The sequence below is a fragment of the Oncorhynchus clarkii genome, chromosome 30 (genome assembly GCF_045791955.1).
Source record: "Oncorhynchus clarkii lewisi isolate Uvic-CL-2024 chromosome 30, UVic_Ocla_1.0, whole genome shotgun sequence".
Taxonomy (NCBI): Eukaryota; Metazoa; Chordata; class Actinopteri; order Salmoniformes; family Salmonidae; genus Oncorhynchus; species Oncorhynchus clarkii.
The window spans coordinates 17,810,167-17,824,665 of record NC_092176.1 but is presented as its reverse complement, the minus strand read 5'-3'; the positions used below and the strand labels follow the sequence as shown (position 1 = coordinate 17,824,665).

Below are 14,499 nucleotides of genomic sequence, written 5' to 3'. Positions count from 1 at the left end.
TGTAAAGTGTTGGTCCCATGTTTGATGAGCTGACATTAAAGATCCCAGAAATCTTCCATACACACACTTAATTTGCTCAAATTGTGGGGGAAAAAATAATCCTTTGCCAAGATAATCCATCCACCTGACAGGTGTGGCGTATCAAGAAGCTGATTAAACAGCATGATCATTACACAGTTGCACCTTGAGCTGGGGACAATAAAAGGCCATTAAAATGTGCAGTTTTGTCACAACACAATGCCACAGATGTTTCAAGTATGCTAACTGCTGGAATGTCCACCAGAGCTGTTGCTAGAGAATTTAATGTTAATGTATCTACCATAAGCCGCCCACAACGTTGTTTTAGAAAATTTGGCCGTACATCCAACCAACCTCACAATCGCAGACCATATGTAACGACACCAGCCCAAGATCTCCACATCTAGATTCTACACCTGCAGGATCACCTCAGATCAGCCACCCGGACAGTTTATGAAACTGGGTTTGCACAACAGAAGAATTTGTGCTGAAATTGTCTCAGGGAAGCTCGTCATCCGCACCAGGGTCTCGACCTGACTGCAGTTTGGCGTCGTAACCAACTTCAGTGAGAAAATGCTCACCTTCGATGGCCACTGGCACTCTGGAGAAGTGTGCTCTTCACGGAGGAATCCCGGTTTCAACTGTACCAGGCAGATGACGTCGCGGCCGCGAGCAGTTTGCTGACGTCAACGTTGTGAATAGAGTGTCCCGTGGTGGTGGGGTAATGCTTTTGCAGGCATAAAATTCGGACAACGATCACAATTGTATTTTACTGATGGCAATTTGAATGCACAGAGATACCGTGACGAGATCCTGAGGCCCATTTTCGTGCCATTCATCTGCCATCACCTCATGTTTCAGCATGATAATGCACGGCCCCCTGTCTCAAGGATTTGTACACAATTCCTGGAAGCTGAAAGTGTCCCAGTTCTTCCATGCCCTGCATACTCAGAAATGTCACCCATTGAGCATGTTTTGGATACTCTGGATCAATGTGTACGACAGCATGTTCCAGTTCCGGACAATATCCAGCAACTTCGCACAGCCATTGAAGAGGAGTGGGACAACATTCCACATGCTATGTTCAACAGCCTGATCAACTACGCGAAGGAGCTGTCGCGCTGCATGAGGCAAATGGTGGTCACACCAGATACTGACTGGTTTTCTGATCCAAGCCCCTAACTTTTTTTTTTTATGTATCTGTAACTAACAGATTTATGTCTGTATTCTCAGTCATGTGAAATCCATAGATTAAGGCTTAATTTATTTATTTCAATTGACTGATTCCCTTGTGAACTATCATTACAATCTTAGAAGTTGTTGCATGTTGCAAGTTGTTGCATAAATCTGTTTTGTGTCACCAAAAGCACTCACAAACTTCTACAGATGCACAATCGAGAGCATCCTGTCGGGCTGTATCACCGCCTGGTACGGCAACTGCTCCGCCCACAACCGTAAGGCTCTCCAGAGGGTAGTGAGGTCCGCACAACGCATCACCAGGGGCAAACTACCTGCCCTCCAGGACACCTACACCACCCGATGTCACAGGAAGGCCATAAAGATCATCAAGGACAACAACCACCCGAGCCACTGCCTGTTCACCCCGCTATCATCCAGAAGGCGAGGTCAGTACAGGTGCATAAAAGCTGGGACCGAGAGACTGAAAAACAGCTTCTATCTCAAGGCCATCAGACTGTTAAACAGCCACCACTAACATTGAGTGGCTGCTGCCAACACACTGACTCAACTCCAGCCACTTTAATAATGGGAATTGATGTAAAATATATCACTAGCCACTTTAAACAATGCTGCTTAATATAATGTTTACATACCCTACATTATTCATATATGTCTACGTATATACTGTACTCTATATCATCTACTCCATCTTTATGTAATACATGTATCACTAGCCACTTTAAACTATGCCACTTTGTTTACATACTCATCTCATATGTATATACTGTACTCGATACCATCTACTGCATCTTGCCTATGCTGTTCTGTACCATCACTCATTCATATATCTTTATGTACATATTATTTATCCCTTTACACTTGTGTGTATAAGGTAGTAGTTTTGGAATTGTTAGTTAGATTACTCGTTGGTTATTACTGCATTGTCGTAACTAGAAGCACAAGCATTTCGCTACACTTCCATTAACATCTGCTAACCATGTGTATGTGACAAATAAAATTTGATTTGATTTGATGTTGCATTTCTAGTTTTGTTCAGTGTATAGAGGAACTATGTTTTGGTTCCTACACAAAATGTGGTTCCAGGGAAATAATACAAGGACGGTTTCTTCCTTGGCGTTTACAGGAAATTGCGTATAAGCATCACAAACATGGCGACTTACAGGCAGGTCGGGAGGTTGTTGGGTATTTCTGCAAGAATTTCAAGTCCGTAAGTTGTGCGCTGTTGAACACTGACTGAGGATGTCTTTAAAGCTGTAGTAATGCATGTTTTCACCTTTTCCTCTCACTACGTGTTCGTCAACTAATTAGTTAGCGGCTAACCTTTAGCTAGCTCTGTTTCATAAGATAAGGTCTGACGCAGTTTAGGAGTAGCGAGGTAACGTGATTATTGTAGCTCAATTTCCAGTAAAAAGTTATTATAGTTGCAATATGATTGAACTGGTTTAATAAAACATTTCATTTGTAGCTAGCAAACTAGCTAGTTGCTCAGCTTGCCTCATTAGTGAAAAATACATAACCCCACAGAGCTCAGCAAGCACAATAATATCCCTACTTGCATAATTAATACGGGTGCGTTTGATCACAGGAATATTTTCATACTGGATTAAAAAAAAAAAAAATTGCTGCCCAGGTCTCCAACTAATTTAAATTGTTAATTGTCAGCATGCTGTGTTCCAATAGTGTTGCATCATGTGACATCATATTGTCAAATCTAGCGTGATGTGACTGGTTCTGTTTTTATTTGGTCTGGTTGATCGCGGTGATCAATTTACCCTATTCTTGTTCTAAATTGATCAAAATGTTTTTTTCTTTAGGCTTGCTGTGCGTGCATATCAGTTTGCTGGACTGCATTGGACTCCACACATTGGTGTTACCAGGAGATGGTCACTGCCACCATTTTCAGTTGTATCTGGTAGGCATGAAAACCCTGTACAGTGTATAGAAATGTCTTCGGGAGCTATCTAAAATGTGTTTTAGCACCACAATTGCTCAAATGACTTTGACACTATGCCCCTCTTTCCAGCAAGGACCATGTTTATTCAGACCCAGGACACTCCCAACCCAAACAGCTTGAAATTTCTGCCTGGTCGCATTGTCCTTGAACAAGGAACGATGGATTTTACTGCACCCCGTGAAGCCTATTGCTCCCCCCTCGCAAGGTTAATGACTTAGGCTACTGAAACCATGCCTACCAATAATGAAAATAACATTTAAACAATTAAAAGAACAAGCAGTCTGAGACATCTTGTTACAGCCCTAACTTATCTTGGGCAACATTGTAATACGTATTATTTCTTCAGGCAGCTATTTAGAATCGATGGTGTCAAGGGTGTCTTTTTGGGTCCTGACTTCATAACCATAACCAAGGTAATATTACCAGTCATTTACATGTATATTTTAAAATGTCATGTCTGAATCATGGGTAGAAATGATAAGAATTGCTCTGTTTCTGGCTTCTTATTCAGACAGATGTAGATCTGGAATGGAAGTTAATCAAACCTGATGTGTTTGCTGCCATTATGGACTTCTTCACATCTGGACTCCCTGTTGTCAATGAGGAGGACACCCCTCGTGCAGATACAGGTATGGAACAGACAAACACTTTATAAGGCAGTACACTACCGCCACCTTACATAGGATAGGCGATAGATGCACACACACAAAAATGACTGTACTAAGTTATATTGTATGCAACAAAAAAAGGGGTGAAATTATACTTTTGTTTGTTAAAAAAATGTATTCTTGACAAGTTAGGGGTCAATTATTGACACCTCTGTTTTCAATACCTTGTGGTGTATAATCTGGAGTCCAGAAGCAGAACTTGCAGTTGAACAAAATAAATCTGGTGTTATTCCATTTTGTTTTACAAATATAAACTTTAGGAGAAGTGGAACAAAAAGCTAGAACAACATTCTTTCTCCCTTGCAGGTCTGCTACTGCCATGCCAAAAACAAGTTCCTTAGCCCCACACAAGTGTGTTAAATCTGCTCATTTAAAGCTCTGGTGGGGGCCTGGGTGCGGCCCAGTTGCAGAGAGTGGCGCTCTCCACTGCCGTGGGGCTGAACTTTGACAGCTGTTTCTCCTGCGTTTGTTGCGGTTGCTCTCTGTGATCCTGAAAATAGTTTCTTCAGAATAGGCACATTCTCGGGCTCACGGGTTAACGTGACATGTTACATAAAACTCTGGCCCGATGAACTTGGCCTTCTCAGTATTCATCCATTTAGTTTAGTTCATATAAATACAACAATTGAATGGGTTTCTTTCGGAGAGTGTTCAATGACATTCTTATGCTCACTGAGCGTATCTTATCTCTTCCTCTGAACATCTCTTTTACATGTCCCGTCTTCCACATATGACATGGGATTTTGTATTTGTGCAACAACTCCAACCTTGAATGTGACCTCGTTGGTTAACTTCTCCACACTTGTTCCTCATGTGCCTCTGTCTGCAGGATTGTCTTTCCCACTGCAGTGTCTCCATTTTTCTGGAAGTGTCAGACTTTTAGGATTTCATCCACTCTGTTAGCAATGAATGGTTTCCATTGTTTGCCTGTGGTCTTGATCTAATGGAGTGTTATCATTGAGTCTGTCCAGTAGTGAACTTGTACATCACTCATCTTCAAGTTGCTCTTTATATGGTTTCCTAATCTTGCTCCAATTTGATGGTTTCCTAGTCTTGCTCCTATTGCTGCTTCTGGAAGTTCTAGTCTGGGTATAGTTTTCAATGGAGAACTATTGTCTTGGCTGTGATTAGACCTGTAGTGCATTCTCCTTCTGCATTTGCTGTGTGCATGTACCTAGTGGATAAATCTTGTGGAAGCTCTTCATCCCATGATAGGCCCTGTTTCCACATTTCTTGGAATGGACACTTGATCCTAATGCTGACTGTGGATACAATCTGATTGAATATTCATGCAGCTGATTGAAGTAGTCCTCGTTTTGTGATCTTGTCTTTCAGGAATTCAATCAAATCTGTCCTTTCAAACAGTCATCAGTGTCTGATCTCTATGTTAATCCTAGTAAGCAACTTTTTATGGAGTTTGACTTTTCACTTCAACATGTTCTGTTACATTCTCTTTTGTCCATTCATTTTGCATCTCATTTAAATGTTTATATTTACATAGGTTCATGCTTGCGCTGTCCATGATCTCTTTAGCCTTCGCGGTTAGATCAGAGGCTGTTCCTTTGTCCTCTGTGCCGCAAATAAGGTTGTCAACATACAAGTATTCCCTCAGTGCAGTTACCACTCCATACTTGTTCAGATGGTGTTTGATTGTGGCTGCTAAAAGGAATGGGCATGCGTATGCTCCAAACGGAACTCTCGTCTTTCTCAGTGTACATCATGATTTCTTCATTTGTCATTGGGATGTCACTTTTCCATAAGAACCTCAAAATACTTCTGTCCATTTCGTTTAGAGAGATTTGCAAAAATGCTTTCGTGATGTCTGCCATTAGCTCTATTCTGTGCTGCCTGAACTTAATCAGAATACTCAACAGATTTGGTCCTGTTAGTAAGCAGTCATTTAACAAACTACTAATATATACATATTTTTTACCTTTATTTAACTAGGCAAGTCAGTTAAGAACAAATTCTTATTTTCAATGACGGCCTTGGAACAGTGGGTTAACTGCCTTGTTCAGGGGAAGAACGACAGATTTTTACCTTGTCAGCTCGGGGATTCAATCTTGCAACCTTTCGGTTACTAGTCCAATGCTCTAACCACTAGGCTACCTGCTGCCCCACTATCTCTCATGCGAGGATGCATCAACCACTACTCTGAGCTTGATAGTTGTCCTCTCCTTGATCACTGTGATCCGGTAAGTAGTATACAGGTTTATCTGAATGATCACTAAGCACCTGCTCAACAATACCTTGGCTAAGATTGATACAGTGCTTTCAGAAAATTTTCAAGGGGCCTTCAGTCGCCCCTCGACTTTTTACACATTTCGCTGTGTTGCAGCCTGAATTCAAAATAGATTCAATAAATAAAAAAATCTCACCAATCTACACACACTATCCCATAATGACAGTGAAAACATGTTTTATAGAAATTTAATGAAATACAGAAATCCAATTTACATAACTATTCACACACCTGATTCAATACATGTTACAATCACCTTTGGCAACGATTTACAGCTGTGATTCTTTTGGGGTGAGTTAAGAGCTTTGCACACCTGGATTGTACAATATTTGCACATTATTTTTTTTTAATTCTTCAAGTGCTGTCAGGTTGGTTGTTAGTCATTGATTGCCAGAAATGTTTAAGTCTTGCCATAGAATTTCAAGATGATTTTAAGTAAACTATAATCACGCAACTCAGGAACATTCAATATCGTCTTGGTAAGGTAACCCCCATTTAGTCGATAGGCTATTGGTCGACAGGTTTATTTAGTCGAGCAGTAGCAAAAACACCCGTCTGATTCGCGCCTGTCTGAGTGGACTAATCCATAGTGGAGGCCGTGGGGATGGCACAGACCATCTCTCTAAGACATGCTACTGAAATTGTATATGGTTATTACATAAGAACAATGGTGCAACACTAATAAAAAAATGTTTAACAAATGTGCGTTCTCCTGTGTTGGATAGTGGTCACTGTCTGTGGTTCTGAAACGCATCAGTGCGCTGTTGAACTGGCACCTTTTCTTAGACCATGTTGCTATGCGTTAACCAGCATATTGGTGTTGAGCAGCGGCGTTAGGAGACGAGAAAACAGCCCTTGCTTTAATTGTCTAAGAAAAGTGAGGAGAGCGGATACCCCAACTTAATTAGGTGTATAATCAATAGCGTAACTGTTAAATGTGCCTGGTTTTATACATGACAGTGCCAGTCAAAAAGTAGTGAATACTGCAAAACCCATTGCAGTATTCACAACTTTTTCAAGCTATCCATGGGAGTTTCATTTTCAGCGGTCCAGTCAATCTCATTCAATGTTTGTTCCTTTGCAATGAATTGTTCCATACATTCCTCCAAGATACTTACATCAGGGTTTTCCTCTCCCAGTACCTGATCAATTCTGTTCAACAGCTTTGTTGCCGTCCTTGTTGTTCCTGTCTCTGTTTCAATCGTGCAAGTTCCTCATTGTTTCTCCTGATCAATTCCACGTTTCTAATCTAATCCTCAGTATCAATTTTTCTTGTCATTTTCTTTGAGAAATCCTTCCCTCATGGGTTTTGGCATCAACTTGTGGTGTATAATCAGGAGTCCCGAAGTATTACTTGCAGTTTAAAATAAATCAGGTTTTATGCCCTATTGTTTTTCAAATCTTAACTTTAGGGGAAATGGACCAATAATCAATATGAAAATGCCATTATTTTGCCCTTGCAGGTCTGCTCCTGCCAGGCCAAACACAAGTTAGACATGGCACCTGTAGCCCAGCACAAGTGTATTGAAATTGCCCATTAAAAGCTTTGGTGGAGGGCTCGGCGCAGTTCAGAGTGGCGCTGAACTCTGAGCGGTTTCTCCCGCACTTGCTTGCAGTCACACTCCGTGTTCCTGAAAATGTATTATTAGGATTAGGCATTCTTCATAAAGTTATAACATATCTCACCAACGAGAATAACCGCACTGAACCTTTTCTTTTTTTTAGATGTAGGAATTGGAGAACTCCTAGGGAGTGATTTTAGACCATTCCTCCACACTGAATCCTTCCAGATTCTTGATATCCTGTGCATAAGAACTGCCCTCTTCTATTTATTTATTTTTTTTGAATTTTACCCCTTTTTCTCCCCAATTTCGTAGTATCCAATTGTTGTAGTAGTAGACTATCTTGTCTCATCGCTACAACTCCCGTACGGGCTCGGGAGAGACGAAGGTTGAAAGTCATGCGTCCTCCGATACACAACCAACCAAGCCGCTGCTTCTTTAACACAGCGCCGGAGGAAACACTGTGCACCTGGCCACCTTGGCTAGCGTACACTGCGCCCAGCCCGCCACAGGAGTCGCTGGTGCGCGATGAGACCGACCAAGCCCTCCCTAACCCGGGCGACGCTAGGCCAATTGTGCGTCGCCCCACGGACCTCCCGGTCGCGGCCGGTTACGACAGAGCCTGGGCGCGAACCCAGGACTCTGATGGCACAGCTGGCGCTGCAGTACAGCGTCCTTAACCACTGCGCCACCCGGGAGGCCCAAGAACTGCCCTCTTCGATGCAAACCACATGTTTTAAAGTCCGGAGATTGCCATTGTAAGATGTTGATTTTTTTGGGGGGGAGGGGCCAATTAACAATTTCTTTGTGGGTTTTGATGTTTGCTTGGTCTTGCTGGAAGATCCAAGTTTCCACCTCCTGGCAAAGGTGGCCGCTGGGTAAAGTTCACGATGCCGTTGACCTTAACAAGGGATCCAGGACCAGTGGACGCAAAATAGCCCCATAACATAAGATCCACCACCATATTTTACAGTAGCTGCTCCTGCATTATTATTTTGATGCCTAACCCACCACTGGTGTGCGTGGCCAAAGAGCTCTGTCATCTGACCAAAGCACTAGTTCCAATCCAAGTGCAGTTTCGCAAACTCCAGGCATTTACATTTGTTGGATGACATGAAAATAAAGCTCTTTGGTGGGTTTGACGTTGAAATGAGTGGCATATCAATCTACCATTTTCAACCCGTATACAAATTACGGGCTGTGAATGGAAAGGGCTACCTATTATATTAAAGATAGTTGCATTTATTTCCTGTGTTAAATGTTAAGTAATGTAAGCATATTTTTGCATGAACTGTTCCTTTTGTCTTTACAGCACCATCAGATGATGATGATGAGGTGATTGCTATGATCAAAGAGCTTCTGGACACCCGAATCAGGTATCATTACTGTAGTTATACATAGCCTTTAGCTGATATCTCCCTCCCTGTTATCAGAAGTGTCTCTCTGCTCAATGCAGTATCTGTATGTATTAAATTCTTAACTCATGTGGCTTCCCCCAGGCCAACAGTGCAGGAGGATGGTGGAGATGTCCTGTATTGTGGCTTTGAGGATGGCATTGTAAAGCTGAAGCTGCAGGGCTCCTGCACCAGTTGCCCCAGCTCCATGGTCACTCTGAAGAGTGGCATCCAGAATATGTTGCAGTTCTATGTCCCTGAAGTGGAAGGGGTGGAGCAGGTTTGTACCTTGTACAAAAGAACGAGCAGAATTTTAGGTGGTTGCCTGTAGGTCTAGTTCTCGATTTCACAAGACGAACCTAACGTGTCATGTACTTTCCCAGGTGAAGGATGAGCAAGACGAGGTTGCCCAAGGCTGAGTCCAATGGAAACTACTCAGACCCTATAGACATTCCTCTTACCCTCTCCCCTCCTGCAGTCACTCCTGACTCCAGTATAGCTGATTAATCCGCATCGTAGAGGCTTGTCTAAAGCACAGCAGTGACGAAGGAAAAACTTCACTGTTATTTTGAGAGATTTGTCATTGGACTTCATAAGTTCCCAGAGATTGTCAGCTGTCAACCTTTCTGGCTATGGGACTCGGTGTGTAAGAGAGGACCCCGCCTTGTCTGAAGTAGTGTCCTTGTCCTGCTGTTTTTTTGGGGAAGGATTCCAGGCTGATGGAGTCCACAAACTTTTGTCTGACAATGTATTTATTGCAGTATCTCATATTATCACACCATATAACTCAGTAAGTATTGGTTATTAAAAAAACAGCTCCATCTATATACAACACAAATGTGCAGACTGTATAATGTAAATAAAATAAAGTACATTGAATTAAGTGTATGAAATTATTTTATAGAATTCCCTGAATATTGGCTACCAAATCCTTTGTCAATCTGATGGGAAAAAGTGCACATGTTGCAATGATGGAGGATACTCCTTTTGCCATTATGGTCTGGAGGAAAGCTTGAGTTTGCATTGCTTTCTTAGTCTGTTACTATTATCGTACATTTAAATAAGTGATTAAAGACATAATTTATACATTTCTGTGTCCTTTTTTTAAAATGTTTTAATCGTCCACAAACCCTCATCTCTGTGCAGTCAACTATCTGCTAAGTAACTTTTTGGGCGATCCTACCAAATTCACATAAAAATGTGATTATAGATCGGTCATTCTGAGTATGTTTACATGCACATTAATAATTTCATATTAAACTGATTATGGCAGTAGACAGATTATGGAAATAGTCATGTAAACACCTTACTCTGCTTATCTTAATTGGCATAAGGTCAGAAACAAAGCATATGCCTATTAAAACACTTGTTTTTCGGAGTACTTTAAAGAATTGTCAGTGGTATGTATCCATGGATGCCAAGGGAAGCTAAGCTTCCCCAAAGAATTGACCAAGAAAAATATATATTTTCTGTCTTTTGTCTCTGTTTCGCATGAATTTCATTCAATTCACAAAAGGTTAGCTGTATCTCACCAGAGAAAGCATCCGAGCGAGTGAAACAGCGCTCCTCTTTCTCGGTATGTGTAGCTCATCTATCTGATGCTGTCTGGTCAAAAAGAGAATGACATTGTTGCCGCCGTAGCATTGAATGCAAGGGAAGCCAGCGAGCATTTTGCCTCAATTAAAAATATATATAAAATAGGTAATTAGTGTTGAGCTAAACTGAGTGCGCTCCGCTGTGAATGGTCCTGTCTCATCAAAAAATAAAAATCTTGAATTGTTGCATCTTGTTGTCATCCTCCTGTGGGTAGCTAGCTAAAATAGTCCCTTTCATAAATTAGCCATGGATGGAGATAGGGATTTAGACTTTTTTCTTAATTTTCCATACTGGCCAATGATTATAATGGCGATTCCGATCCTACTGTACTTTGCTCCATTTTTCCCTCGATCCTGACTAGTTTCCCATTCCCTGCCACTGAAAAACATCCACAGCATGATGCTGCCACGACCGTGCTTCACTGTAGGGATGGTGCCAGGTTTCCTCCAGATGTGACGCTTGGCATTCAGGCCAACGATTTCAACCTTGGTTTCATCAGAACAGAGAATCACAAGTAAGCCCATACCTCCCAAGCTGAGTTCTGGATAAGCTCTGTGATCATCACCAAAGCTAAGATGAGTTTTCATTAGTGTAGTTCGACCACTGGGAATGGCTTTGATCACATAAATAAACACTCTGAAAGGTATTGGATACTTATTCAATGTTATAAATTGTTCATATATGAAAGAATATTACCCCTATTGTTGAAAACATCATGAACAAAGTTAAAATTCCTCTCATACCAGTTAGGCTAGAACAATGACTTATTCCTTACAGTTATGTCTGAATTATTCCACAAAAGAGCTTTATCTGGGGAAAGGTTGTGCAGGAAACATATTTTCCAGGACATTAAAGCTTGTTGGTGAAACCTAGCCAATTTAGCAGGTAATCTTTCAGGAATATAATTACATACATTTCATAAAAAATGTTAGACCTCCAAATGTATTAAACACATTGTTTGGAATGAAATAGCAAATTGATTCTGTATTGACCAAACATATTTTCAACCAATTGATCTTGAAAGTGTTATTTGTCAACAAAGTCCAACACTTCCAGACCTTCAGATCTTAGTTTTCTTAATTTTAGGAGAGAAATCCATATGTTGTCTAAGTGTTTTTTTTATGTATTCCTAAATATTGAACAGTCCTTTACAGGAATAAGATTTCACATTTAGAAATATTCAGTTTTAATCCAGACGCAATAGTGAATGCAGTGATAGCATTAAGGGCATGCGCGACCTGGTCTTTGTCTTTTAAAAAAAGAGTAGTATCGTGAGCCAGTTGGGATATTTTCATATTTCTGTTTAAAAAATGTAAAAACCATGCAGATTTGCATTATTCAGAATATCTAGATAGAAGTTCCACTACCAAAATGACAAAATTGGGCATCCCTGTCGGACACTTGTGTTAATACTGAATCTTTTGGATGTATTAAGGTTAAGTATCACAGAACTATTTATATCATGCGAATGACTTTGATAAAATGTTCACCGAAACCAAACAATTTGAGACCAAAAGAGAAATGAATGTTCAATTGAGTCGAAGGCTTTACAGAAGTCTAAAAATAAATATGACAGCATCTGAGTCAATTGCATCTGAATAATCGAAAAGGTCCAAGGCTAAACGAATGTTGAAACTTATGTGATGGCCCTTCATAAAACCTGAGTCTCTTTTAAAATGGTATCTATTCTTCTTTAATATTTTGGCATAAACCAGAGCAAACAATTTGTAATCAGTATTGAATAAAGTCATTGATCTCCAATTGTCGATAAGAGAAGGGACTCTATCAGGCTTCAGAATCAGTGAAATAAGGCCCTGTTTCATGGTGGAGACCATTTCACCATTTTCAATGCAATCTTGAAACAAAAAATAGGGTATTCTAGTAACTCCCAAAACTGTCTATAGAATTCAACTGACAGACCATCAGGGCCAGGTGATTTCCATTTTTTTATTGAATTCTCTCTCATTTCCTTGATTGACACAGGTGATTCACAAACTGATGGGAAATCCTCCCCAATCACAGGGAAATAATTCTGAACGTGGCAAATGTAGCTTTCACAACAATCTTCCTGAAATTGTGAGTTGTAAAGGAAATGACAAATGTTGATATTGTAATGGGATCTTTGCATAATACATCATTAAGTGTGAGTGCCATTATATATTTTCTTTTGTATATTCTCTTTTCAAGCGCAAAGAAATAACTGGTGTTTCTTTTAGCAGCAAATTCAATTAAATCAAATGATCAGAAAAGGGAGCCAACTGATGATCTACATCTATAACGAATTGTAACAAAAAGGGGGAAATTAGGAATAAATCAAATCTACATTTTTGTAACTTAGTTTTGTTGGTCCAGGTATAGCCCTTTACATCCGGATTGAAATAACGGCAGGCATCGTCAACAGAAAGTTCCTTGCATAACGATGTTATATTTCTTTTTTGGGAGCTTTGACTCATTCTAGGATAAAAACGATCAGCCTCTGAGTATTTGTTGCATAAATCCTGTAATTTTCTGGTAAACTGGGCAAAAAGGGTCTTATTTGGAGCATGTGAGTTATGCCCATACACATTATAGATGAAAATAGTGTGATGGAAAATGTTATGTTTGTGCTTTTCTATCTGCAATTTGGCAGTACGCCAGAACCTTGTTTTGAGAACGAAAGATATCTCAGTTTCAAGGTCTCAGCTTAGAGATAAGCAGCCTTGTGAGGTATTGGTCTGTCACATGAATGAAACGTTAATGATGAATGATAAATAAACTAAATTATGCTGTATAGCTCAGCATTGACATGATTGGTTGAAGTAGGTGGGGGCGGGAGGCCCTGTATAAACAAGCTCACTTCCTTGACAACTACATTCACAACAGCTCTGCGAAACCAAGAAGTATGAATGCCCTGGCTTCTGCAGAGGCCAAATGCAGATGTCAGACTGATCATGTAGCTCCTTTCGTTGTTACAAAATTTGGGAGGCGGTAAGGAGCTCGATTTGGCCTCCATATGGAGCCTTCTATCACATTTTCGGATCAAGCATAAATTCACTTTTATGCCTATATATCACGGTGGCAAGGCATATGAACGAACAGGTTATAGATCAAACAATGCAAATATCACAACACAGGTTCTAATATTGATTATTTTTTCCTGGCTTGGCTTCCCCGGTGATTTTACCCACGCACCACTCTTGCGAAATTGGGAATTGTTAGGACATGTAAACAGTCTAATCCGCGTTCCAGCGGTGTATTGGATCTGCGCTTGCACTGGTATTAGAGTAAGGAAAAGCATGTATGCAATCTTAGAAATAGTCTTCACAAACTATATACAGTCGTATGAAAAGGTTTGGGCACCCCTGACAATTTCCATTTATAAATAATTGGGTGTTTGGATCAGCAATTTCAGTTTGATCTATCAAATAACTGGTGGACACAGTAATATTTCAGTAGTGAAATTAGGTTTATTGGATTAACAGAAAATGTGCAATATGCATCAAAACAAAATTAGACAGGTGCATCAATTTGGGCACCCCAATACAAAAATCACATCAATATTTAGTAGAGCCTTCTTTTGCTAAAATAACAGCCTCTAGACACTTCCCATAGCCTCTGAGTGTCTGGATTCTGGATGGAGGTATTTTGGACCCTTCCTCCTTACAAAACATCTCCAGTTCAGTTAGGTTTGATGGTTGCCTAGCATGGACAGCCCGCTTCAAATCATCCCACAGATTCTCAATGACATTCAGGTCTGGGGACTGGGATGGCCATTCCAGAACATTGTACTTGTTCCTCTGCATAAATGCCCGGGTAGATTTTGAGCAGTGTTTTGGGTCGTTGTCTTGTTGAAATATTCAGCCCCGGCGTAACTTCAACTTTGTGA

The 14,499-nt window shown here is 40.6% G+C and overlaps 1 protein-coding gene across 1 annotated transcript; it reads left to right on the top strand.

Moving 5' to 3' along the window:
• The first annotated feature begins 2,341 nt into the window (after window positions 1–2,341).
• LOC139389295 (NFU1 iron-sulfur cluster scaffold homolog (S. cerevisiae)) lies at window positions 2,342–10,126 on the top strand. Its single transcript, XM_071135894.1, has 8 exons — window positions 2,342–2,425; window positions 3,033–3,130; window positions 3,242–3,377; window positions 3,519–3,585; window positions 3,684–3,801; window positions 8,957–9,020; window positions 9,144–9,318; window positions 9,422–10,126. The coding sequence occupies exons 1-8, from the start codon at window positions 2,367–2,369 to the stop codon at window positions 9,455–9,457; spliced, it is 753 nt and encodes a 250-aa protein (XP_070991995.1). The 5' UTR covers window positions 2,342–2,366; the 3' UTR covers window positions 9,458–10,126.
• The last annotated feature ends 4,373 nt before the right edge of the window (window positions 10,127–14,499 follow it).